Source organism: Drosophila elegans, unplaced genomic scaffold (assembly GCF_018152505.1).
Source record: "Drosophila elegans isolate 14027-0461.03 unplaced genomic scaffold, ASM1815250v1 contig_814, whole genome shotgun sequence".
Classification (NCBI taxonomy): Eukaryota; Metazoa; Arthropoda; class Insecta; order Diptera; family Drosophilidae; genus Drosophila; species Drosophila elegans.
The window spans coordinates 7,461,524-7,488,898 of record NW_024546167.1 but is presented as its reverse complement, the minus strand read 5'-3'; the positions used below and the strand labels follow the sequence as shown (position 1 = coordinate 7,488,898).

Here is a 27,375-nt window from a genome sequence, read left to right as displayed (position 1 = left end):
TGAGAGGCGGCTTAGTGGGTGGCGTTGATGTTGGCAGCCATTTCGCTTATAGGCTGCTCATTATGTCAGGTCTATATTCATATACGACTTGCCGTTGCGTTGCGTTCCGTTCCGGTGAGTGGAGCAACTCACGCATTGCGCCTCATCAGGGGATCTGGGGGGGATGGGAGGGGAAATCCCCCCTCGACTTGTCGTAACATTTCATCTTTATTTTGGCATTATTCCCTAGGCGCCGCTTATTGTTTTTCGTGAAAATGGCAACGGCAACGGCAATGGCAACAAATTAGAAGCGTGTGCCCATGGCCCGCAACGAGATGGCAACGAGTTTCGTGGATCGGAGGTGGAGGGGTTTTCTAGTTTCCTCGACTACGAGGACCAGCAGGTGGAATATCCCTTGAGCACCCACTTTTTGGGTTATATCCAACGTTAATTATCTAATGGTGAAGCTCGACCCACATTTTCGGGCATGCTTTTAATAAAGCTTTTATAAGCAGTTTGCTTTTCTGTTACGTTATAAAAACAATTTAAATTTTGCAAGTTTTAAAATATTTCTCTTTTTAAGTAAGCCCTTTTAAAAAAAAATTGAGCGTTTTATTACATCAGTTTGCAGCACTGAATTCAGTTTCATAAAAGCTAAAAGCTATAAAACAATATAATTGATAAGCTTACTAAAGTTTCCTGCTGCACAAACTGTATTTAAGTTTCTGATATTTTTAATTTAAATATTAGATTTGTTTTTAATATAGGTTTGTTTCCCAATCAACTACCTTTAAAATTTTTAATATTATTATAGGGCCAACCAAATAAGCAAACACAATAATTGCCCTCTGCTATATTTTCTCATTTATTTGCCCCTCTGATCTATTTCTTTTTGTATTTAGTTAGATGCAACGTGGTCAGAAGGTTTCATTTTGGATAAATTCATCGTACAACAGATTGATTAACAGCATTCTTCATATTTGTGCCTGTGCATCCACTTCACTCCATTCAGTATTCAACATTTAGCATTCTAAGGTTCAACTAACATTCGTTATAATTTACAAAATATACGTAATAACGGCCATTATCCTTGTGTGTATTGTCCTCGCAGCGCCTCGCTTCGGCTTTCCCACATTCAGGATCCATCAATATTTTTCATCCAGGCTCCTTAGCAGCGCCAACGATTAAACAAAAAGAATATCTCTGTATACGTATATCCACCACTTGGATTAGCTTTACTTCTTCAAGCCCCATGCATTGTTGCTGGGCACCGGGACACGCCGTTGACCGGATTCTCGTGCCAGCACCTCCATGATGCTCGTGGCGGGTAGCCAGCACTGCAAATAAATGAGGACCAAGTAAGTACACAGTTTGTTAATTAATTTTCAGTTGCTTTAACTTACCCTTTCCTTATGGGCAGTGGCCACCACATTGCGATTGGGCTCCTTGTCATAGGAGACCGACTCTATGCCAAATATCTCGCACAACTCGTGCACTAGCTGCCTCTTCTCGCGGTTCATCGTGGGAAAGGAGTGGCTCCTCGACCGCTGCTTGCTCTCCTTGGCCAGCTTCACCAGATCACTGAGCGTTTCGTACACGCTCTTGGTCAGCGCTGGATTACGCTTCGCAAAGCCACGCACAAACTCCGAGTACTTGGTCAGCGATTTTTGCTTCGTATCGGGATTTCCTGAGGACAGGGCCACGGCCAGGCGGCGATTCCGCTCCAGCAATCGGCATTCGTCGTTGCAATCCAGACTGAAAGGAAATTTAACGATTTTTGTTTATTACATATATTATTTTTATGTTTAGAAATCCATTTACTCTAATTTAACAGCCTAAAATCGTCTTTGGTTATGGACAAAAACATACCTTATTTCTAAAATTTATAAAATTTAACTTCAAATAAAAAAAATTTTTACTCTTATAGAATCGTTATTTTTTCAAATATATTAGATTTCATGTTTTAAAAAAATCTTTCTTAATATAAAATAAAAACACTTTAAATCAAAAAGAATTTTCAACAAAGATAGGCTAAGTGGTAAACCAACTGACTATATCAAACATTAGGTAGTCAATAAGGTTCCGAGTTCAATTCCTAGACTAGATTACCAAATATCAATTCTTAATTAAATTTTAAATACTGTTTTTTAAAGAATTCTAATATTGATTGCCCTGACTAAAATATATAAAGTTTTGTTTGCTTCTATACATATATCTAAAATATATAAAGCTTTGTTTCCTTCTTCTTTAGGAATCACGACTACTCACGTTCTATTGGACTTGCTGGCCTTGGCGGGGGCCAAGATTTCGCTGAGCTCCATGTAGTTGCCGCGGGACATCTCCGCCATGGACGAGGCCAGCTGGGCGGTGGCTATGCGACTGTGCTCCCTGGCCAGCTCCTGGCAGCTGCGGCTCTGCTTCCGGTGGCCGCACTCGCACTGCACCTCCACCAGCTCCTTGCAGGGCGTCTCCGGACAGGCGGCCTCGTGACAGGCGGCGGCACACTTGTGGCCACAGAGCGAACGCGGCTTGGTGCAGCTCTGGCGACAGATCTCGCCGGTCGACTGACAGGCGCCCTCGTGGCAGGGCTTGATGCACTTGTGGCGGCCACAGGGCAATGGCTTGCCACAGGCCAGGCCACAGCTGAAGTTGGGCTGCGAGCAGGGAATGGTCTTGCGCTGCTCATGGTTGCCGTGGCAGAATTTCGTGGTGAACATCATGCAGGGCGGACACGTGGCCGCCGAATGGCAGTTGTGCTGCGGCGGATGCTCGCAGGGATGGGAACGCGAGCAGGGACGCTTGCACAGTGGCTTCTTGGTGCCGCACGGCACTGGCGGATAGATGACCTCGGCACCGCATTCGCAGTATAGCTCCTCGAAGCTGCTGCGATAGCAGGGCGGACAATTGCCGCGGTGGCAGGGCTGATCGCACTTGTGCTTGCCGCAACTCAAGGTTCGGTTGCAGGGCAGCGGACAGGCATGATCGATGTCGATGCAGCACTCGGCATTGCACTTGTGCTTGCCACAGCTGCGCTTCTTGGTGCAGCGTCGCTTGCAGCGCGCATCGTCCGCCCGGCTGGACAGCTGCCGGCACTTGATCATCTGGTCCATGTGGCCGCAGCGGCACTTCACCGCCGTCTGTTTGGGGCACGGCGGACACTGGCCCAAATGGCACTTGCTGCCGCACTGGTGCGGATGCGCCGGTTTGCCGCAGCGCAGCGTCCGCGAACAGACGCCCTCGCAAGTGGGTATGGGATCCAGGCAGCTGGAACGCTGGGCAGCCGGCACGGGCATCTTGCCGCAAGGACAGCTGGTTATCTGCTCGGGACTCAGCTTGCAGGGTCTGAAAAGGTGAGATATTTATCAGATTCATGGGTTATATTTTATAGTATAGTAGTAAAAAGTAGGAGAGACCTGACCGCAAAAGCTTTTGTATAAGTTTAGCATACAATTGACTTGTATAAAAGCGAATGATTAATGTCTTAAGGGAGCCATGTTTAATGCGCATATTTTAGGAAATGGTATTCAAATTTGGTTTGTTTGTTTTTTCCTGACATTTCTACGCCTATATATAGTGTCTCAAAGGCAAATTTCTCAAATTAAGAGCGCAATTTTTTAAAAATTGTGTATGATCAGTGATCACTTACGGAAAATAGAATTTATCATGAAATCAGATAAGAAATACAATTAAAATTGATTATGTTTGAATTTTTGGAAGAATTTATATAAGTAGTTTAAATGTTATTAATAATGAACTGAATGTATTTGGTAACAGTGTCAAATAACTCAAAGAAAAGTTCCCAAACTACCATTCTTCTAATTTAGGAATACAATTAATCATATTTTTGATTAAAAACAATAGTATGTGATTAAATGGTTGTTAAGTTAAGTAAGTAAACAACTTATCTTACCTACAACTGCCGGCGTGGCAGGAGTCCTTGCACTTGTGGTTGCCACAGGGCAGCGGCTTGCCGCAGCTCTCCTTGCACGAGTAGCTGCGCTTGTCCTGGTTCTCGCGCGTGCACGGCACCTGGCGCTCCTGCTTGCCGCAGTGGCAGTGCTGCTCCACCTGCTCGGGACAGGCGGCACACTTGCCCGCGTGGCACTCCGCCCGGCAACGATGCTCGCCGCAGTTGAGCGCCTTGTCGCAGATCTCGCCGCACAGCAGCTCCTCCTTCATGGCGCACTGCATGGTCTTGGAGCTGCGTCCGCAGCCGCAGCTGCGCACCACATTCGCCTGGCACGGCGGACAGGGGCCGGGATGACAGAGCAGGGTGCAGGCATGGCTGCAGCCCTCGATGCGGCAGCAGACCTCGCCGCAACTGTGGGCCAACTCCGTACGCGACACGGGCGGGTTCTTTAGCTTGCCGCAGAAGCAGAGGTATTCGCGCGGCAGCTCCTGCAGCACATTCTGGCAGGCTGGGCAACGCCAGCCCACCTCAGACTTGGAGCTGCTCGCCCAGGTGATGGTGCACTTGAGGTGCAGCAAGTGGTAACAGTTCTGACACGACCACGTCGGCTGATGCGCCTTGATCGCCTCCACGCACACCAGACACTCCAGTCGCCGCTGTTCGATGTCGCGTATCAGTTTCTCCCGCTGCGACAGCTTCTCGTTATCCGCCGGCGGCGGTGGCGGCAGCGGCAGCGGTGGCTGTGGAGCCCGTCTGGGGGAAATCTGCTGCTGCTGCTGCTGCGACTGCTTTTCGGGCGACGGGTGGGCACTCTCGTTGCTCGTGTCCAGATCGTCGACGGCCCTGGGATAGCCATTGATGCGATCCCTGTTGCGATTCCAGTCATCCCTGCGTTTGTTGCTACGATGATTGTCGTAGCGTTGCTGTTTCTGCGGCCTCCGGCGATCGTTTCTCTCGTAGCGATCCTCTCGTTCCCGTCGATCCTCCCGATCGTCGCGGTAGTCGGAGCGCCGCTGCTGACGCGTGCTTCCAGGACGCGAATCCCTGTCCCGATCCCTCTCGTAATTGTGATTCGCACGGTGGCTGTTGGCCCCCCTTTCCGCAGTTCCATCGGCTTGGGCCAGAGCCCGTGGTCTGGTCTCATTCATGGCAGTCTCCACGCTGGCAGTGCTGTTCCCGTTCGTCGTGGCTGCCGCCGGAGTCTCGTCCAGACTCAGCTTGGCCAGACTGGGCACAAATTCGGGCGCCGAGGCCTGCAGCTTGGAAGCACTGAAGTCGAACGGATTGTTGCCAAACGGCGTGTAAAGATTCGAAAAAGTGCTGCTGCTCGGGTTGCCCGATCCATAACTGTTGGTGAATGCGGCGCTAGCGATGCCATCGCCATTTTGATACGATGCGAAGATGGGCTGCGAGTAAAACTGTGGAGTGAATAGGGATTTTATTTATGTATGTCAATGATCAAGGCCTAAAAAGGAATATTAATAACTATAAAGGATGTAAATTAAACTTGTAAACAATAATCCAAAAATCGATATAAATGTTTAGTTATTCCAAAAACATGAATGCCAGTTGTATAGTATGGTAGTTTGGTATGAAAGTATTGTGATAGTTTCATATTCATATCTTTGATTGGTAGGAATATTCAATAAATAAATAAATCAAACAATCTTCTATAAGGATTTAATACAAACATCTTTGAAGTTATCATAAGCCGAATGACTCACATTTGAAAAGCTGTTGGAATTCGCTGATGCCGCTGGTGGGTTGAGGCCAAAGGCTCCTCCGCCGCCGCCGAGTGAGTAGTTTGTGTTGTTGCTATTGTTGCTGTTGTTGGAGCTAATGCCACTGATGCCCAGCGGATGTTGCATGGTGGCTGCGGCATTGGAGGAGGTCGACCCTCCGCCCAGATTGTGCTGCATGATGAACTGATTGAAGTTCACATAGTTGTTGTTGCCGCTGGTGGCGGTTGTGTTTGCTCCACCCTCGTGACCACCATTGCAGGCTGCCATGGCGGGTGACTCACTGCCAGGTCCGGCTGATCCCGATCCCGATCCTGATCCGCCTCCTCCGCCGTTGAACACCTGCTGCCAGTACTCAGCCATAGGAAGTCCGGTGCTGGTCAGCAGCTCCTCCTCCTTCTCCACCTGCTGCTGCTGCTGTTGCTGCTGCTGTTGCTGCTGCTGTTGGTGCCTCCTCTTCTCCGGCGGAATAGTCTCTTCCTGGCCGACGCTGGTTGCTGGGCATTTGCCAGCGCAACTCCGGATTTGTCCGCAATCCACGGAGGAGTCCAATTGCCACTCACTCAGCTCCAGACACGTGTGCAGTGATGAAATTATGCCAAATGGCGAAATTACCCGAATCGAGTGTACTGATCGATCGGATTTGGTGAATGGCCAATGCCGGCCTACTGGACGCCACGCCGCCGGGGTCCGCGGTCACTTTTTTGCTGGTTTTTTGGCGCTTCCTGCGTATTTTCCGCTCGCTTAAATTTATTAATTGCTAACAAAATTAGAGATGGTTAAATCACTAAGCAAAGGTTCGATTAATCGATATACATGGCAAGATGGGTGTGTGTACTTGCTAACTTTTAGTGAGACCGTCGCACAGTTGTTCTAAATTATCCAATCATTTGTTAGCCAAGACTCAAGCCATTAAAAAAAGGTAGTGTTCATAAATTCTAAACTATTTTAAGAACAATTAAAACCTCATAAAATTTTATTACCCAAATTAAATAATTTATTTTGATAACAATAATGTTTATTTTAAGCTTCCAGAATATAAAGTATTTGCGGCTATGGACTTAAGAACGGAATAAAATATCTTGTGAGTGAGAATTTTGTTCAAAATCCCTTTATTTTGTTTCAGCATAAGCTTTTGTCTCTGCGATATTACGGATTTGTTACTTGATGTTCACCGTGTACAGGTATATACCGATGATCAGGCCGTAGAGTCCCAGGACCTCGGCGAAAATGAGGATCAGAATCATGCCGATAAAGAGGCGTGGCTGCTGGGCGATATGGCGCACACCCACGTCGCCCACTTCGCCCACGGCGTATCCGGCAGCCAGTCCGGCGAATCCCACCGAGAGTCCGGCGGCCATGTGCACATATCCAGTGGGGAGTGTATACTTGGGGGACGGTCTCAGTTCACCAGAGAGCAGAACCGACACCACCAGGCCATAAATGGCAATGATTCCCGCCATTATCACGGGGATTATCGACTTCATGACCAACTCCGGACGCATTACGGCTGTGGCGGCGATGCCAGTTCCCGAAACAGCAGTTCCATAGGCTGCTCCCACCGAAGTTAGCACACTGGAAAAAACTACGCCCATCACTCCAAAGAATGGTGAGTACGGTGGACTACGATCCAGCATCTTAGGCGAAACTATGGATTCCTTTAGTCTTAAGCTTTCGATGATCCCGATGACGTTTAGATTCCCAGTTCCATTTCTCACCAAATTAAATTCATCCATTTTCAAGGCTTTATGTTTTTTCTAAGCACAAACTTAAACGAGATATGGTTATTATTACACGACATTTGTAATAAGACAACTACTTACGCTTTGTATTGCTAAGATTTGTTTAATGAATTATTAAGCCAGTAGTTTGTCATAAATTGAAAGTCAACTAGATTGGCAATATTCGGAGAAAAAAGTATATAGTCCTTAATAAAAAAGTGGGCTTGTTGGACCGTTTTGATGCAATTTATTTACCTTTTGAATATCTATATATAGCATATTTAAGCAGAACTTTAAAGCTTTCTAACCTTAGAGACTTTGATTTGTTTTCAAAGACTTTTGTTAAAATAGGCAACAATAAGTAAAACATTTAATAAAATAAATTATTAGATTTTTTTATTGACAATATTAATTTATTCCTATATTTATTATTTTACAAGATTTAACTATTTTCAAAATAGTATTTAAAGATTTGTTTCATATTATTTAAAAAAAATTATAATATTTAAACATACATGTAAAAAAGAGTGTAGCTTATAAAAATTCAATTATTGGCAATTTTATTTTGGTTTTGATATATGGACAATTCTTACTCAGTTGACTTTTGTAAAATAATTAATAAATTTAAAGAGTTTAAGTATTTTAAATTTTTAAATTTAAATTTCTATGCTACCAAATTTTTATGGTATACTAAATTTTAGAGAATATTTATTATAAGCTTCTTCTATTTCTTATAAAATTTAAAAAATGAGTGATAACAATGGAAGAACTATGCTTGGTAAGTGCTACAATTTTGGTTGACACTGCTCGGGTTTGGCGATCCATGGGTTCAGTATGTCCTGAGATTGCTGAACAGTGTTTGCTGAGTGGGCGGTGGTGGTGGTCCAGTTGGCAGCGGTCCAGGTGGTGGTGGCATCGCGAATGTGGGAGCCATAGGCATGGGCATGGGTACCTTGGCCGCCGATGGAAGGGCGGCGGAGGAGGCGACCCCGTCCAATGGACGATACTGGCACTTTTTGGCGTGGGTCCGCATATTGCTCGACTGGGTGAACGCCTGGTTGCAATTGGGATGCGGACAGACATACGGCTTGCAGCCGGTGTGGTAATTGAGGTGCGTCTTCAGGTGGTGCTTCTTGGTGAATGCCTTGGGGCATAGGGGGCAACTGAAGGGCTTGATGCCCGAGTGCAGACGATGGTGCAGGGTCATGTTGCTGCGATCGGCAAAGGACTTGCCACACACGGAGCACTGATACGGTTTCTCCCCGCTGTGCGTCCTCATGTGCTGCTTGAGGAGCATCTTCCTCGAAAACCTCTTTCCGCACTCATTGCATTTGTGCGGCTTTACGCCGGTGTGAATGCGAACATGCATATTGAAGGCCACTCGCTGGTTGAAAGACTTCGGACAGTACGGACACTCGTACTCCTTTCGGTTCCGGTGGATCTTCAGGTGGCTACTTAGGTAGCCCTTGTCGTTGAACGTTTTTCCGCATTCAGGACACTCGGCCGCAAATTCCTTGGTTCCCCGGTGAACGGACAAGTGGTACTTGTAGTTCCGCAGCTGGGAGAAGCCCTTTCCACAATCCGCACACTCGTAGCGCGGCGATTTGTGCGTCTTTTCATGGTTCTGAAAAGGAGATAAAACAAAACATTTAGTTCAGGTCAACAATGTGGTTTTTAAATATTAATAAAAATAGTAAGCTATATTTAAAAACTTATTATTTTTAAAACTACAAATTGACAGACAAATATATTTGAATTTTAAATTTTTAATAAGCTTAATATGTATGTGCAACTTAAATATTTTACTACAGACAACTTAAAAAAGACTAACAAACGTTTGTTATTGAGTCAGAAATTCTCAAACGGCGGCATAAAAATCTGCAAAAAAAATTTACTATTGTAAATTATTTGTATTTTTAACTAAAAAAAAAAACATAAAAAAAAACAATTAATTATAAGACTTTAAAGAATATGTTTTGAGTGGCTGAAAACGTTTTCACTTTTTTTTTTAAACTAGAGATTTTGTGTTTTGTTTTAGTATTATGTTTTTTGAAAATATTAGATGTTTGTGAAGAGCTAAGTTAAAAACTTAAATTTTAAACATTCGAGTATAACTGAAGCCTTATGTCAGAAAATTAATGCATTCAAATTCATAATAATTTATCAAAATAAGTTTAAAAATGTACGAGTTGGCAATTGAATTTGTTGTTGTTTTTCTCCGGGGCCATTTTGTGAGTGCCTGTCGCCTTCTCTTTCTAATATATAGAAATATACCTGGTAGCTGCGCCCTGCACCCATGCGTAAAACCAGTTCTCTCTCTTGGCCCGCTTCTGTTTTCGGGCCGACTCCATTTTGAACGGGCCGCGAGATTTGCATAATTCTCCGCCGCTCTCTTCCCCACTCCAATCAAATTGGATTCGGAACCTTTCCCTCCGAGGCTCCGCCTTCCCATTGGATCTCTCACAAGCCCCGCCCTGTTTCCCTGGCCAACTTGGTTGACCAAGAAACCCGTTTTGGGAGGATCGCGAATGCCTCTTGATTTCGAGGACTGGGTGAACGATATTTCATTTGATGTATGGCCATATGAAAGGTTAATGCTGTTCTTGCAATTCATTTAGGTTTGCATGTTCTCAAAGGAATTTGTTATCCAAAAATGTTAATAAATGATCACAACAATAAATATTAAGCTGGTGTGAGAAATTTAGATCAGAAGTAATACGTTAAATGTTTTTATAAACATGTTTCAGATAACGATAAATATTCCAGAACCGTTTGTAATGGCTAACTACTCAATTTGCTGACAAAAGCAATTTGTATTGCTTAAATGTTTTTGTTTTCGGCTGCTGCGGTTACATTTACTTTAAATTTAATTCTGCTTTGTTCCAAGGCTTTTAAAATAATTCCCGAAATTTATTTAAAGCAATTCTAAAATGTTTAAATTTTTCAAAAAAAAAACTTTTATTGTAGTTGATTGCAAAAAAAAGGATTTAGCTAAATTATTATTACATTTTTTAAAACATGTCCTTTTTGCAAGAGTAAACTATTAAATTATAGCAATTGTTTAATAACAATTTTGAAAACATACATTTATTATTATTTTTAAAACTCCAAAAATCGACTTTTATATATTTTTGCATAAAATAAATGCTGTTTAGAAAAGAATTTTAATAAAAAGCTGTTTTTAGTAAACTACAAATTATTTACTGAATCCTAAACATTTTACAGCTTTTATAATTTCGAAATTAAGAATCAATTCAAAGTGTTTTACCATTTCATATGTTAAAAAGAACCTTTGGTTGTAGGTATGTTAACTTATAATTATAAAAAAAAATAACAAATTTAGTTGTTAAACTGTTTAATTTATAATTGTTTTAGCAAATTGAACTGAAATTATTGTTTTTTGTCTTAAAATCTCACCTGCAGAGTTTCGGAGCATCCGAAGACCTTCTCGCATATCCTGCACTTGTAGCTGATCTCCTCGTTGGCCGTTGGATTGAAGCCAGCAATATTTGCGATTAATCCACTGTTGCTGCCGACGGTTGTGGCGACCAGACCTGCCGGCATCGTGGGCAGCATTCCGATTCCGACGGCACTCGACTGGTGCGAACTCAGGCTGAGATTGGTGACGGTGGTCAGCGAGATGTTGGTGCCGGCGGCGGCACCTCCTCCTCCAGTGGCTCCTCCAGCGGCACTCATGATCAGATCCCTGACGGGTCGGGCCACTGAGCCACTGGAACTGCTCACGGAGGAGGCGACGGGTGAGTTGAGGGGCGTGGCCTGCTTGTAGCCACCTGTGACCTGCAATCTTTGGTAGTAATCCAGGCACTCCAGGCAATCCGGTCGCGTGCAGGCGATGCTCTTTGGCCGTTGCATTGGCGCCTGCGATCCATTGATCACATAGGGTGCAAAGAAGCGTTTCTGTTGGTTGGGCAAATTCTGGGCATGCTGTTGTTGGTAGGGCGACGTGGGTGGTGTGCTCAATCCCGCTGCTGCTGCAGCAGCCGCATAGGCGGGCAGGAGATGCGGAAAGAACTGGGCATAGAACTTGGTGGCATTGGCCATGGCCACCAGATCCGGCGGCAGCATGGAGGAGTAGCCTGCTGCTGCTGCTGCTGCTCCGCCATAAGGAGATGATGGCATGGTGAGTCCTGCTCCACCTCCAGACTGAGTGCTCCTCAAGCTGCTGCTGCTGCTGCTGCTGCTACTCTTGGACAGATCCAGTATGTTTGTACCCACATCCTGAGCAGGTTTGCGCTCCTTGGATCCCAGGATCTTGCTTATGCTAAAGTCCGTGACTTGAGGGGGTGGCTGGGCGCCCAAGGCCGGGACTCCGTTGGTGGGCGAAATGCGCGCCGGCGAGGGCGACAGCTCGTAACTGCGCTGCAGCATGGCGTGCTTGAAACCCATTCTTCTCCACGACGGAGAATCACTATCACTCATAGACCGTTGGTCAATGAACGCACTGAAATAGCGATTTGGAGATGTGGAAACGAGGGAACTGTCGCGTTACGCGTCGAAACACGAAATGTCTTGGGCTCACGGCCCACAGCAGCCGTCATCATCTTTTTGGCCGGGCCTAAACACTGGCTTAAACCCTCTCAGCTCTCAACTCTCGGCTCTCGAATTTAATTGGTCGAGAAACAGGTTTCTCTCTATCTCCTCTCTTCTCTCGCTGTGTTAACTAAGTTTGACTGCTGGAGACAAACTGTCGCGCCTCCAATTACGAGAGGAGCTGCAATCTGCAGAACCTGGCCCAGAACCATTTGGTAGTAGCGTTCTACTAGTCACATCTATCATAAAGCTTATCGCTGCCCTCAGATCGCTTGGATCGCTTGGATCGCTCTTCGCTTCTCTCCTCTCTGTTTCTCTTGTTTTTTTTTTTTTTAGACCCCTGATAAAGTGACTAAGATTTCGTTTTGGCCGCGTTGTTTTTGTAATTAATTGCGGTAATAAAATGTGCGCATCGTTAAATTTTTGAAAATGTATTTCTCTTGTTCCTCATCCACAACCACAGCCGCATCCACATCCACATCCACATGCACATTCCCATCCGCATCCTCGTCCGATTCCCAGGCATGTGTGAATCTTACGGTTATGCGCATGCGCAGCGATCATCTTTCGAGGTGACTCGGCTCGTCACGATACCAAGATCAAGTGTGTGTGAGTGTGTGTGTGACTGTGAGTGTGGGAAGGAGCTGGTGGCCATAAGCTAGATGACATAATCCCTAGTAAAAACCCAGACGGGAGTACAGGAAGTTTGATATTTGTCTTGCGAATATAAAGTGGTGTTAAGTTAGCCTGATAAAGGATGTGCAAGCAGCCAAGCTATCCTTTCAATTATTCGTAATTAGTTTTAAACTCCTAAAGTAAATTAAATACCAGAATATTTATAATACCTAAAATTTGAATGAAACATTAAATACATTATAAAATCATTATATTAACTACAATGTTTAAACCCAGAAACAAAAACAATTGTAAATCCAAACATTTTCACTTTGAATTAATAAATACAATGTACAATGTGTCTTACAATTTAATTTTTATTTTTAAGTATGAAAAAATTGACAATTTTCCTATTGGTTAGCCCAATTAAATATATATATTATTTATATTTTCAAAAACCAATCTTACACTCAAATATTTATATAAAATAAATTTTTTATAATGATTAAATTTAATTTTATCAAATTCTTATATAATAATAAACTTTTGGGCGGTATGAAAAAAAACATCCCACATATTTGGCATTTTATTCAACTAAAAGAAGGACCTCTCTAAAAAAAAATACTTATACCTTTCCCGGCACTAAAATGTTATAGATTTAATAATTTCCTTCAATTTGGAATAAAATTGTAAGCCATTAATATTAATATAATTGCTTATTTTGGTCAACAAACTCAAACCATTAAACTTCCCCTTGGCAAGAGTTCTTCGACTTGCATAGCATCAGTAGCGACCATAAAAATGTGCAAAACAAAATGCTCCAAGCCAGGTGATTTGTGATTGGCTGAAACTCTCATAAATAACAAGGGATCCAAGCCGAGGACTCTGAGGATTCACAATGCGATGGGGTGAGATGGTGACACACAGCCAGAATTCCAGGGAGCTGCGGAAACAAATGAAGTGGTATACATTTACAGCTACATGGAATGGGATCCGCTGAAATGGAGCCAAAGTGATACTCACAAGGATGAGAGTTACCGCTCCTAATTGCCAATTACCGAATAGAGTTTCTAATGGCCGCGCTGGCACAATCTTGTCCACGATTTGTCCACGATCACTTACAAAACGATCTTATCGGTGGTAGGAGGGTACTCGTTCCGAAATCCCCACCCATAAAACCAGTGGCTAGCTAACCAACTACCACCGATCCTTCGGCCAGTGATTGATAATGGTTTGACTGTCAACACGCGCTGCTCGCTTCGCTTACCCACGATCTGCATAAATTTCGATTAAACAGGCGATTCGTTATAATTATATATCTTCGGGGTCCGAGAGAACAGCATACAGCAAACAGCAAACACCAAAAACTTGTTCAACCTCAAGAGTTGAAAAACTCTTTTTTCGTATTTCGTTTTTCGGCTCGACTGGCCTTTCGTGGAATTCTGCCCGATTATTTACATATGCGAAGCGAAGGAAACTTAAGTTTTAATTACACTCACTAAATCATCGAGCTCCTCCAGACTCGCAGAGACTTTGTTTTGTCGCATGACTAATGTTTATTAGCTGCTAATGGTTTGTTTTACAAAAGCTACGTGGTTGCCCCATGCGAGGATCCCCATTCCCATCCCACATCCCATTAAATCCCAGGGCATCTCATCTCCGTGGCCGTTTCAAAACTGTTTCACCCGTTGACATTTTGACAAATTTCCAACTCCTTACTACCGTCGTCGTCGTCGTTCTGGGTCCAGCTCCAATGTAAGCTGATACCTATCTCAGATGGCCAGATCTCAGACCGCCCCCGAAACCCCTTCAATGCCCATTCGACTCCTCTTCTTTGTTCACACTATTAATTTTCCGCTCGTTATTGTCGGGGATTGTGGATCTCCTCCTCATTGGGGTGGTCGGCATTTATCTTATTTTGTGTGCGTTTAAAACTTCTTTGTGGGGACCTCTTTAATGTCATGTGTTATCGGTTAATGATCAGCCGCGTTGCCAAGTGATTTTCTGTCAGCGGGTGATCAACTTGGCCAGCCAACTTGGACGAGCCTCATCTTCATCTCCCTTCGGATTCCATTTAATTGCCTTTGGTTGGTTGAACTTTTGTTCTCTTGGCTCTTTGGACCTTCCCAATCTGCGCCTTTTTATGTGTAGCTTGACAAATGTGTTGATTTCAGCGTTGGTCGGCCCAACATTTTGGCATTAAGATGGAACGACCTTTCTGGGGTTGCTGATTTCTCAAGGTGAAAATAAAGTGCGATTCAAATTTTTAAAGTTAGATTGTGCCAGGTAAAGTCGAAGGAAAAATTAAAAAAGAATTAAAACACAAAATTAATTTTAAACATTCAAAAATGGAAGCAAAACCTGTACTAACAGATGTATTTTTTCCATTACTTTTTATAAAATTAAAATATATGTTAACAATAAAAAAGAAAAAGACAAATTTTGGGTATGTGTTTGATATTATTGTTAGACATTAAATTTACTAAAACGTTTTAAAGATTAAATATCTATCCTTAAATTTTAATATTTGGCACAATACATAAAGCGAAACTTTAACGAACACAACGATTTTTAATTTTCGGTAACAAAACGTTTTTTTAAATTTTATAACTTACTGAAAAGTTAACCCGACTATAAAAGAACTAGCTAGTTTCCCCTGAACAATAAAGAAACCAAAAAACTTCTCAATTTCCAATACTCAAAGCAAAGTGCAAACTGTCATAGAAATGCCTGAACTCTCTAAGCAAATTCTAAAGTAACACCCACACCTTCGGCATCACAATAATCTAAACGCCCTACAACATTTATGTAGTATTTGTCGGGCAGCGGCAATAAAACTAAATCAGGGCCCTAACAACAGCATTTAGGAGGTGTTATACTATTGTCTACGTCTGCCCGACATATAATTTATATGGATGGAACAAAAGTTCGCCGAAAACGAGACAAAGACAAAGGAGAGTAGAGCGCGGACAAAGCGATATTCACGAATTATATATGCACGCCTAAGTATATATATATATATAGATCCAAAGTGGCTATATATGCATGCATGCGAGGCGTATGGCTCGGCGGTATTGTAGATCACAATCATTTCAATTAATTCGAATATAAAATACGAAGTGGAGACGAGGCGGCTTTTGCAAAATGAACCGCGTGCGCTCGAATATATCAAATTTCAATATAAATGAGCCACAAACATAAATCAAGGGGGGGCGACCCCTCGACCGCGGTAAACGTCTTTAGATTCCCCCCCTTATTGGACCCCCCAGATCGAAAAACACACGAAAGTGAAGAAACAAACACGCCCGAGATCGTTTGACTTTTAATGCATCCTAAAAAACAGAAAAAATACGAACCCACAAAAAACAGAAGACTAAAAAAACCCAAATTTAATGGACTGACGAATAGCTGTCAACGTCTCTTAAGGGAACTTTCCTTGCTGTTAAAATGTAATTTAATTTATTTTTACAACAATTCAAACGAAAACAAACAAGTAGACTGCGCGAGAGAGGGATAGGTGCCGAAAGTAAGAGGGAGGGCGATGCTAAACATTTAATCGGACGTTAATTATGTTAATGAAAACACATTTCAAATGCAAGAATTAAAATCAAATTTTTCAATTTAAATTCGATCGCATCGCATGGACCATTTTTATTCGAAAACACATTTCATTGGAATCCAATGGGTGAGCGGGACGGCGACTAAGTGTGCGAGCGAGAGCGCCAACCGATCTGCTTATTGAGAAATTGTGTGTAGAATAGGTATAAATCTTTAAACAAAAAAACAACAAACACACCTAACTGGGGAAAAATGTTACTTTGTCAAGGGGAATGCAAAGTTGTCGCCAACGCAAACTGGTTGTTTGGCGTTGCCGTTGTTGTTGTTGGATGTGTGTGTCCGAAATTGAACGATTAACTACAAATTTGAGCATAGATTAAACTACAATGACACAGAAAGAAACATTTGTTGGAGAAAATCTTAACAGTCATGGTTATGGCTTTAATATGTATAAAATAATAATTTGAGAATGAATAAATAGGAATATACATATAAAATATTTCTCATTTATGGTTCCCTTATATTTAAAGGGATATTTCATTGATATCTAAGAGATATTGCCTTTAAAATTAAAAAAAAAAATGTGTAAAAATTATATTTTAAATGATATACATATGTAATAAGATTTTCTTTAATTTATTTTACTGTGAAAAGTAGTTAAATGCAGCTATCAAACAAATGTATATACTCTTATTTGGATAACCGTATTTTTATTTTCATAAAATTTTAATTTTGAAAAATTTTAAATCAACGTAAAAATAAAAAATGTAATTCCACTTTTTTAAAAATACAGATATATACTTTCTCACAACTCCGTTTTCAGTCTGAACCTAGCCTAAAGTGGCAGCATAAAAAATGTTTGATAACAACATACTTTTTAAATAAAATCCATTTAATCAGTTACATTTTTTTTTTGTTAGTGCAAGCTCTTAACAACAAAGTAACTATTTTTTGGCAGTAAACTTTAGTGGTCCCGCCACACATTTAAATGTGCTACATTATTTTCTCATTTAGATCTGGCGGCGACCGCCCAGGTGTTTTCGGCTTCCTGAGCAAAATCAATCAAATCTTTAACGATGTGACAGGCTAACAAGTCTCTATACGTGTCGAAAGGAAAACGCCCAAAAGCAGTGATCCACTGGCCAAAAGCGAACTAGACTTGACTTGGCTTGGTGGTTTATTGCTCGGCTTTGATAGCGCCGACGAACGGAGAGTGCGAAATTTGCATAGTTTAATTATGAGAGTTCTTTGTGGAAACTATTTGGGTGGTGCCCGTTCAATCGCGATAAGATGAACGAGCATTTCAATCGCGATTTATGGCCCTCAAATTGCCATCCATCAGGAAGTTGTCATTCGGGCCATGCCTTTTGCTTTGTTGTCTCCATTTTGGCGATTCTCGGAACAAATCTTATGGAGTCGACGGGAATGAGTGATTTCAGCGTCACGATCTGGCTCATAATTCCCTTTATTTTCACACAATTAAAAAGGCATTTTCATTCACCAAATCGTTTCCTCCTTCCATTTTTACGATCTGTATGCGTTTGGTTGGTGGGCCAACTTTTACGACCTTTTCCGAAAAGGATTTTCACTTTTCTCAGGCTAAACGCCGTCTAATCTGGCATCGTAAATCTGTGGATCGTTTGCTGACTCCGTGTTTCGTCATAGCTTTTCATTTAATAAACTGAAAACTCTTCCAACGGCCAGGGGCCAAGCCACATACCAGTCAACTAATTATCTTAATGACAATTATTACTAAAGTGCGCGTCAGAAAAACGAACACACAAAAAAAAAAGAGAAATAAAACTACGGCTCCTGCAAGACATGACACAATAGCCCACAATTATCACAAATGACCATAATTATTATCAACAAATGATAAAAACACCCAACTAAAAAAGGATCATAAAAACCACAAAATGAGTTAATAGGTGACCGTTGTGGGTCCGAGATATGGTTAGGAAGTCTTTCCCCTGGAGAAAGGAAGATCTAAGTCTCTAGTATGTTAAATGCCAGCACAAACCAAAATTAACTTGAAATGTTAACTAAATATGAGAGACCAAAGCATCTTTAAAATTTACGAAATTTTTAAAATAAATATGAATTAAACAAGTAAAGTGCAGCTTACCAAGCATTAAAAACAAAGATAATTTGTAATTATTGCAATTAAATACTTGTATTTCAATCATTTTATAAATCATATTCTTAATATATATTTTAAAATATGTGATTGTTAGAAGTGCTGCAGATATTTAATAAGGAATTTAATTCTGAAAAGTTGTTTTTCTTAAAAAAACGATAGTAATTTTATTTATTGTAATCTATATTTAATTTAAGCAGCTTAGATAATTAAGGAAACATATAGAGATAAATGAACAATCCCCAAATGCTTATGTATTATTTTCTTAAGTATAATTTAATAACTAAATATACTATAATTGTGTAAAAATTAAGCTTGTGATATTTTTTTTTTCAAATTCTTAACAAAGAGTGGTATTTTAGAGCTTAAGTTATGCATGCAGTATTAGTTTAATAATATTTTAAGGAAACAATATAAAGTGAAGGTTTATATAGTAAAGGATTTCTTGTGCAAATCTTAGCAAATGGGCTGTTTTGTTGGGGACCCTACATCGCATCTCAGAAACAAAAGACGGCAACAGGTGCACAATTACCAGATCCACAACGACAATAACAACTATGAAACATGCGTTAATTGCTGAGAGACTGGGATATATGGGTGCTGCTTGGAGCCCGGGCACGGTGACAAAATTAAACTTAATTGTTTTATGACAGGCCTGGACCGCCTGGCAAGGAGGTGAACGCATGTCCCACTCCAACTCTCGGTCTGCGAAGTCTGTGTAGCCCATGGATGTCTGCCTTTGAATCCGACTTGGAATCACAGACGACAGCAGCAGCTTCCAAGAGCGGCAAAAAAAACAGTTGACATTTTTGAGGGTCTTTAACTGCGTTTCTTTGTCAGCGTTTGTCTTTTTTTGTTTAATTGTTTTTCTTGTAAACTATTTTTTTTTTTTTTTTTTGTGTCTCCTACCGCCACCGACAGCTCCCATTTTATAATATTTATTAAAAAAATGTTTTACCCAGAAGCCGAGATTTTGTGTAATGAACCATGAGCCTGAGGACAGCAGGTGCTGGATAACTCTGGGTTATAGACCTCAGACGAAGACAACGACTCTGAGCAAAAGTGACTCTGAAGTCGGGCGGCAAGCATCTAGTCAACATTTCAATCATTGTTTTAAGGTAAACTTTAAGCATTTTCATGTCAATCATACGAGAGTGTAGCTCAAAGGAGACCACAGCTAAATGAAAGGAAAAGGTTTTTGCTTTTGTTTATTTCTGGAAATCGCTTACTTAAATATGCTGTCGGAAATTCTTTGTAAAAGTTTGTATGAATAAGTTAAGTAAGTAGTTCAGAAGTGAATGGAAGGGATTCCTCAAGTTAGTTGAAAGGCATTATAACTTTTTTAACTGAGCTGAACGGTGGTTTTAGTTTAAAGGACCAAAATACAAATAAACCTTGCCTTGTGAGCCAGTTAAAAGTAATACAATTTTGACTTTCAGTGAGATTTTTAAATTATGTCAAACATTTGAGAATAAAACAAGAAAGAAAGCAAACATCGGCAAGCCTAAGTTCATATACCCTTGCAGCTATCGCAAGAATTAAATATTTTTGAAAACATTTAAATTATGATTTACTTGCGTATATGTTTAAAAACATTGAAGCTATGACGATTTGCATCTTAATTATTTGATTGTTCTTTTATATATTTTTATTATTTGTATGGGAGCTATATGCTATAGTCGTCCAATTTTGATGAAATTTTAACCATAATTCTGAAATATTTACCCATTGCTATATGTCGAAGAACTAAACAAAAAATTAAAAAACAGCAAAGTTACAATTTTTTTTCAGTTATTTTTCCGATTGTTCCTATGTGAGCTATATGCTATAGTCGTCCGATTTTGATGAAATTTAAACCATAATTCTGAAATATTTAACCATTGCTATATGTCGAAGAACTAAACAAAAAATTAAAAAACAGCAAAGTTATAATTTTTTTTCAATTATTTTTCCGATTGTTCCTATGGGAGCTATATGCTATAGTCGTCCGATCCGGCTCGTTCCGACTTATATACTACCTGCAATAGAAAGACAACTTTTGGGAAAGTTTCATGCAGATAGCTTTAAAACTGAGAGACTAGTTTGCATATCAACGGACGGACAGACGGACAGACGGACGGACAGACGGACGGACAGACGGACATGGCTAGATCGACTCTACTAGTGATGCTGATCAAGAATATATATACTTTATAGGGTCGGAAACGTCTCCTTCACTGCGTTGCAAACTTCTGACTGAAATTATAATACCCTCTGCAAGGGTATAATTATGGCCGTTTAATGTTTAAATAATGGTTCGCTGACAATTGTTGAGCCGATGAAGTAAAAACATCTTAATTATGTAAAGAAATAGTCGTTTTTTAATTTTAATATATCAAATATTTGAAAAGCTTATGGGATTACAAAATTATGATTATGATTTCCATTTTAAAAATATTATTTTACCTCACCTTAACCTAGAAATATATCCCTATTTAATGTCAATCGTACCTAAACTTGATCAGTAAAAATATCCCCACTTAATGCAAATCCCTTAGCCGTTGCTAAACCGTTATTTTTCGAGTAAAATACATTTACAAAACAATTTTAATGAGATCAAATAGCTAATGCTATAAGTTCAAAACGTATCGACATTAATTAGTGCTGTTTAATGCGACCTACATTCCTATTGAACCGCTAGAGGAAGTCAACTTCTGCCTGGCGGACATGGTCATGTCTCACGGCTGATTGTCTGATTGTCATTTGTCAAAAGGTTGGGATTTGCGGTCTGGCACGAGGGGACTAAATGAAAAACAAAAGACAGATAAAACCGCCCAATTAGCGACACAGTTAAACGTCAACATCCTCACGGCTTCACATCCGGAGGAGTCGGAGTCGAGATCTGTCTGTCTGTCAGTCAGTCACTCAGTTGCAGTTGCAATTGCGATTGCAGCTCATATGTAGCCAGTGACGGTTACATTTGCACCATCAATCAGCGGGCGCCTGGCTCAAAAAATGCGGAACCGACAAAAAGCCACCATAAAATCCTGGTCCATTCTTCGATCGTCTCGAGCCTTTGGCGAAATTAGCTGGCAATTATCGTATAGACCAGATCGTCTTTTCGTTTCCGATGGTGGCACACAGCTACGATCGCACTAGTAGCTGTGAAATTGGGTTTATTGTGGCGCTAAAAAATATTTTACAAATGTCACGAGTCTCAAATTTATTTATTCATGTTTTACGGCCCTCTCTTCAGCGAACAATGCATCCGACGTTTTCATTAGCGTCCCAATAAAGTCTCGAAACGGAGGCAAAAACAAAGCAAATATTCGAATATTGTGTAGCAATATTTCATTTGATCGAAAAGCTACCGTTTCTCCGCACCAAACACAGCCACGGTCTGTTTGGGTACAAAGCTGGACCATTGTCGCATTTATTGAGTTTCGAGTTTCCAGTGACGTATAATTGATTAACACCCATCTTCGCATCGGCCAAGCGTTATTGTCTTGAGGTCTCTTTTATGGTTCTGTTATTTGACTTAGTTATTTAATACGTTTCTGCCGCTTGAGTAGCCGGAACTAAAGTTGTCCTCAGTTGTGAAGTGCATTTACGACCCACACTTTCAAAAATCTTAATGTAAGGCATCTTCTTTTTCTTTTTAATTTATTTTGAAGAGTGTGCCCATAGAATATCATAACAAAAACATTTTAAAGACGCATGGGTTGGATTGAAGGCTAACAAAAAATATCCCTAAGCTGTTTTTAATAATACTATATAAAATCCTTTGTATAAAGTTACTTTATTTTCAAAGACATCCCAGCATAATAGCTAAATTATTGCATTTGTTTTAAAAATTAAAATTTAATCGTTTTATTTCGACCAGATATATAAAATAATTACCTTATAATTAATTATTATTCTAGAACAATAAATTAAAGGTAAAAATAAAAGTAGATTTTTTTACTCTATTTAAATATTTTTAGTTTGTTTTTAAATATAAAAATATTTAAATTTTGTAATTGACTATTTTATGAAATTGATATTAATATAAAAAAATGTAATTTATGTTTAAACCACATATAAATTAAATAAAATGCATTTTAATTAAATCGGAACTATTTTCAATATAATATTTTCCTCATTAATTGAAATATTTTATCATGACATTTAATTAGCTTTAAATTTAATAGTATGATTTGATATTTAACTTAAATATTATAAATCGAACTTTAAATTCAATAGTCAGATAGTTTTACTATTACATTTTTTTATCAGTATACTGACCCACTTGCTTAAGGGATTCCCATTAATCAGCCAACTTTCTCTCTCTGGAATATTCGGTCAATAACCGACCACTCCAGCCAATTTTATGCACTACCATGCCAATAATTTACCTGACTGGTTCTCCGAGTTCTCTATCGCCATTCAAATCCCCCAAGCAGCAATTGTAACGTTTAATTAATTTAATTAACTCAAGGATTAACTGCCGCAACCGAAAATGTCCAGGGGGAGGAATGCTGCGAAATGTGAATTGCTGGCAGTCAGAGGTGCTCATCAATCCAGGAAAAAAAGAAAGAAAAAAAACACCGATTGGGAGCCTTTACGACTATATGGCCGGCTGGAGCTAATCAAGCGGCATTCGGGAAATGGCAACGCTTTGCTATGCAGTCAGCACGCTTTATAAAATAATGATCGGATAGCTGGGAGCTGGGAGCTTAAACTTGAGCCTGGATGATTCAGATCGAGTATTGCGGGCGCATCCCATCGGTATCGGGATCGAGATCCATCCACGTTTTGATTGCACCCGTAAGTGCCATATTGTCACCGTTTGATCAATCAACCCAGCCGCCGCGCAGAAGGCATCTCAGGCTGAGCGATCGTAAATGTAACTCAATCCCCATTGATGATTGTTGCGTAACTTGTTTCCAGTTGCAGTCGGCGATGCAGTCGGAGATGCAGTAGGAGATGCAGTTTTGCAATTAGCCCTGGCTCCTTTCGGTTCTGCTCCATTCGATCTTCTGCCCATCGATCGCGATCGCTGGGCCCCTTCGCTAATTGACAATATTTATGAACACGTACGCATTTTATCGCCCCCCCAGTAACCCGTAATTGGGGCCATCGTCGTCGTCGCCCACAGCTGCTGGGCCAATTATTTTCATCAAAATTGTTGACAGTTTTCAGCGTGCCGCAGCAATGAAGAGATCTTGGCACTCTTGGCGATCTCTAAGATCCCCCCGCGTACCCAGTTTAGCCACGTTTTGGTTATACGAATGCCAAACTGTGCCATAAATTGTCACTAGATGAGAGATCTTCGAGATCTAGTGGACATCCACTTGCACTCACCGTTTGCTCTTTAATTAAATTTACTTTAATTACACACTAAAGCATTCTTTGTCTTCGTTTTTGTTGGTTTCTGCACTCAAACAAGTTCCATTTTTAGTGTTCGAGTACAACGAGTAATTGTCATTTGGCAAAAGTCAGATGATAGACATTAACCCGAGGGGCGAGATTTCTATGTGTCACATGGCACACTCAGAATAGAATAGAATCGTCTTCTTTATGGCGAATGGCAGGTGTCGGAGAAGTAAATGTATGCGAAGTAAGTTCTTACGGAACATTATAATAAACGAAACGACTTTATAGTTTTTTATGCCATATAATTTTACACTTGGGATTTCAATCTTTTTTGCTAATGGAAATAACTTTACCTACTTTTTATTCTTTTTTTTCTGTTTTAAATCAACAAAAATAATAATCTTCAAGTGGTAAAGAAGAAGCACGCACTTGTATATTAAATATTCTATACATAGTAAATCATACTTTATATTATAAATTGTACAGCAAACTTTAAAGCAAGCAAAGCTTATTTTATTTATTTTGATTCAATCCCAATACAACGTCTTTAAAAAAAATGTATATTTAATTTAAAACAAAAACAATCATATTACAAGCATTAGTAAAAATTTATTATATTTTAAACAAGTGAGACATATAATCAATAAAATTGCTTGATTCATATTCTTTCGGATATGCCACCTTTTTGCCATTAACTGTTCTGGGGAGATATACTACACAGTTTAGGTACAAATTTCAGTATACTTAAACCTTTTCGATATAAAAAAATGTTTGTGCTTCAATCTGATAGCTACATTTAAACGTAATAGAAATTTCTTGATTTAAATATCCAAATGAATCACTTAAGCTTTACTGGCTATTTGTAGGATTCTTCGGAAAGCAGATTTCCTTGGTTTCGATAAGAAGGTCCACCACCACCCTAAAGGTTAACCTTAATTGAGTTAAGTACAAACTAAAACCCAGATTCGCAGATTGGTTTGCGTTGAAATGAGATTTGAATACTTGTTAAACAGAAACAGAAAATAGAACAGTGTTTCCGTTTAATTTGGTTACCTATGAATAAAAAAAGAAACCGATCAGGCCAGTCGATGTCTAAGTACATTTCGTTTGAAATTCAATTAAAGAATCGTGTGACCTTCCCCACTGCAAACTCAAGATCGTTCTACTCTCTTTTGTATTGTATTTTTGAGAAGGGGCCATAAAGTTGGAGCTACTGGATGAGCCTGCCTGAATTAAAAGTTTTATTAGTTGGCTCGTTTGTCGGGTGTTTTGTGTTTTCTGTTTTCTGTAAGGGATAAACGAAAATTGAAATTATCAAAGCATTAAAAGCGTACAACGAACGGCAAGTTGTATGGCAAGAACGAACGGAACGGGATGGGGGCCCAGGCTAATTAAATGTAATTAATTTTCACATGCCTCAAAATTAAATGCATTTAAATCAAAGAGATCCGAGAGAGTGTGAGCTTTATACACATATAGCGTATGCTTTAATAGCCACCGACAAACCCCTCTTAAAAGTGATTTAAAAAGTTTCATTAAGATAAACAACAACGAACAATCTACAGAGCAACATGCCGGCAACAACAACAATAACAACCGAATGTTATAGCAATTTAAATTTTAATTTAATCACAGTGGCTGGCTATGAGTACAGGTGAATAAACCATGGGTCAGTCAAACTCTCGCAACTCTGACTAAACTACACAAAAATGTCGAAAAGGCGAATCTACCGAAAAAAAAAAAAACAAAAAAACACCGAGTCTTGGGGGCCATTTACCGTTGCGCCCTCGAGGCGTGGCCGTTTCTGTCGTTTCATTTTTACTTTTCGAGGGCATCCTCTGACTTTTTCTCTACTTTTTTTTATTTTTTTTTGTTTTATTTTGTCATATTAATGGCCCAACCAACCATTTCGGACAAACAAATTGCTGGCTACTGGTTGGGATCCGGACGGCCCAACTCTCGCCGTAACCAGAGATCTTTAGCAAAAGAGTAAAAGCCAAAATTCAATGGAAAAAATGGCGTTTAACTGTAACTCGCGCAATGTGAAACATTTTCGGGTCAGGTGCACAGACTCCGACGAATCCAAATCCGAATCCGGCGAGATTTCTCCTAAAACAACGCCCCAAAAAGTCTTTAACTCTGCCTGTTGTTGTCCATTATCTTACGGTAATATCGCTCATAAAGCGTTGTCTGTTTTCTGTTTGGTGGCTACCTTCATCATCATCATCATCATCATCATCATGACCATCTTGGCCAACCTTCACCATCTCCACAAAGCACTAGTACATATAGCAACTTTGGCTCGTTATGGTTTCCTACATAACTACCTCTTTCCTCACACACCGTCTTTGTGTGCCATTATTTTAAGTGTTACTTTTCGTTTGGGTGTTCATGTCCGAGTCGGACATTTTGATTGGTAACCCCCATGTTGAGGAATTTTTTCATTTGTTTATTTTTAATTTCGAAGCTTATCTCAAGATATGTATTTTATGGCTGCTCGTTTTTTTAAATTTTTTTAAGCAATTTCGGGTCGGCTGTTGTTATGTCTAAGCCATGTAGTTGAAAAGGCCTATATTTATTAGCAAAAATGTTTAAAAATATATTAAAATAAAGCTTTATAATAAAATATTTTTTAAAAATAAAAACGATTATTTTAGTCACCAGTAAATATGAAAACATGAAGGTCTTTTAAAAAAGTTAAAAAAATGTAATACAATTGTGTTTTTCCATTATTATACAACTTTTAATTGACCTAAGAGCATTTTTTTTTAAGTATTTAACATTTTTTAGAAACTAAATTTTTTTTGGCTAAAAAATATGAAAACTTTAAGTTCCTTTAAGGGCTATAAAAATTTAATTACATTTTGATTTCATATTGTTGTTGATGGTTTTCCATGGTTTAAGATAATTAATTAAATTGTAAAAATCCATTTCAGTTCCAATTTTGATTTAAGTATTATTCAGCACTTTGAGTTGCTTTTATGCAATAAGCCATCATGGATTACTTGCAATAAAACTTCAATATTTTACTTGATTTTACGTGTTTTTAAAGTCTATTACGTGCAAAACTAAAACAACTCCTAGCAAAATACAATGGAAACAAATATGTGAATAAGATAGCTGAATCTACTGAGTATAAATCTTTTAATAAATTTAAATTCCTAAAAACCTAAACTTTTTTTGTCAATTACGAGATCATATTGTACAATACCGACAGAAGTTTTGTATAGCAAATCAAAGATTTTAAAAACTTTGAGCACCATAAATATTTGACTCTACGAGTACGTGATCGTATGAAACATATGCCACTTAATCTGGCCAGCTCGGCAGCCTCGTACCATAATGCATTCGTAATGCGACTCGTGCCCTCGTGGGACAAAGGAGGGAGTCAGCCAGATAGGGAGCGTTGATACTCAGTGGGTTGAGGGCAGAAGGGACTGGGGTCTGGTGACTGGGGATTACGGGAGCGAGGCCTTAAAACGCGCGTTAATTAGCCGTACGTGAGGAGTGCGTTTGTCAAACAGGCAAATGGCCAACGACTGTGCGGCTCAGAAATTTTATCAGCCAACTGAAATCAGTTACAGGCAGCCCGGCTCACCTGCAACAATGACATGTGTTGATGGCGATGACGATGACGATGAACGATGAACGAGGTATGGGGTATGGGGTATGGGGTCTCTGAGGTTGGAGATTTGTACGTGGAATTGCGAGAGACCCATGTGTGTCGAGGCTTGACTTGACCCGTGTCCACTATTCGTTAAGCTTGGCTATAAAACAAAATGAAAAATGTTGTTGCAAAAAAACAAAAAAAAAAAAAAAACAAATCGTACT

At 40.0% G+C, this 27,375-nt stretch overlaps 3 protein-coding genes across 3 annotated transcripts; all 3 read right to left on the bottom strand.

Annotated features, from left to right (window-relative positions):
* Positions 1 to 820: 820 nt before the first annotated feature.
* On the bottom strand, positions 821 to 6,417 carry LOC108138236 (protein shuttle craft). Its single transcript, XM_017260360.2, has 5 exons — positions 5,614 to 6,417; positions 3,890 to 5,307; positions 2,248 to 3,321; positions 1,383 to 1,734; positions 821 to 1,316 (listed from the first exon to the last, which is right to left on the bottom strand). Exons 1-5 carry the CDS (start codon positions 5,989 to 5,991, stop codon positions 1,215 to 1,217), a joined length of 3,324 nt encoding a protein of 1,107 aa, XP_017115849.1. The 5' UTR covers positions 5,992 to 6,417; the 3' UTR covers positions 821 to 1,214.
* Positions 6,418 to 6,723: 306 nt separating this feature from the next.
* Positions 6,724 to 7,506, bottom strand: LOC108138348 (V-type proton ATPase 16 kDa proteolipid subunit). Its single transcript, XM_017260517.2, has 2 exons — positions 7,452 to 7,506; positions 6,724 to 7,396 (listed from the first exon to the last, which is right to left on the bottom strand). The coding sequence occupies exon 2, from the start codon at positions 7,362 to 7,364 to the stop codon at positions 6,789 to 6,791; it is 576 nt and encodes a 191-aa protein (XP_017116006.1). The 5' UTR covers positions 7,365 to 7,396; positions 7,452 to 7,506; the 3' UTR covers positions 6,724 to 6,788.
* Positions 7,507 to 8,071: 565 nt separating this feature from the next.
* On the bottom strand, positions 8,072 to 11,999 carry LOC108138347 (zinc finger protein 362). Its single transcript, XM_017260516.2, has 2 exons — positions 10,767 to 11,999; positions 8,072 to 8,973 (listed from the first exon to the last, which is right to left on the bottom strand). The coding sequence occupies exons 1-2, from the start codon at positions 11,787 to 11,789 to the stop codon at positions 8,179 to 8,181; spliced, it is 1,818 nt and encodes a 605-aa protein (XP_017116005.1). The 5' UTR covers positions 11,790 to 11,999; the 3' UTR covers positions 8,072 to 8,178.
* Between the last annotated feature and the right edge of the window lie 15,376 nt (positions 12,000 to 27,375).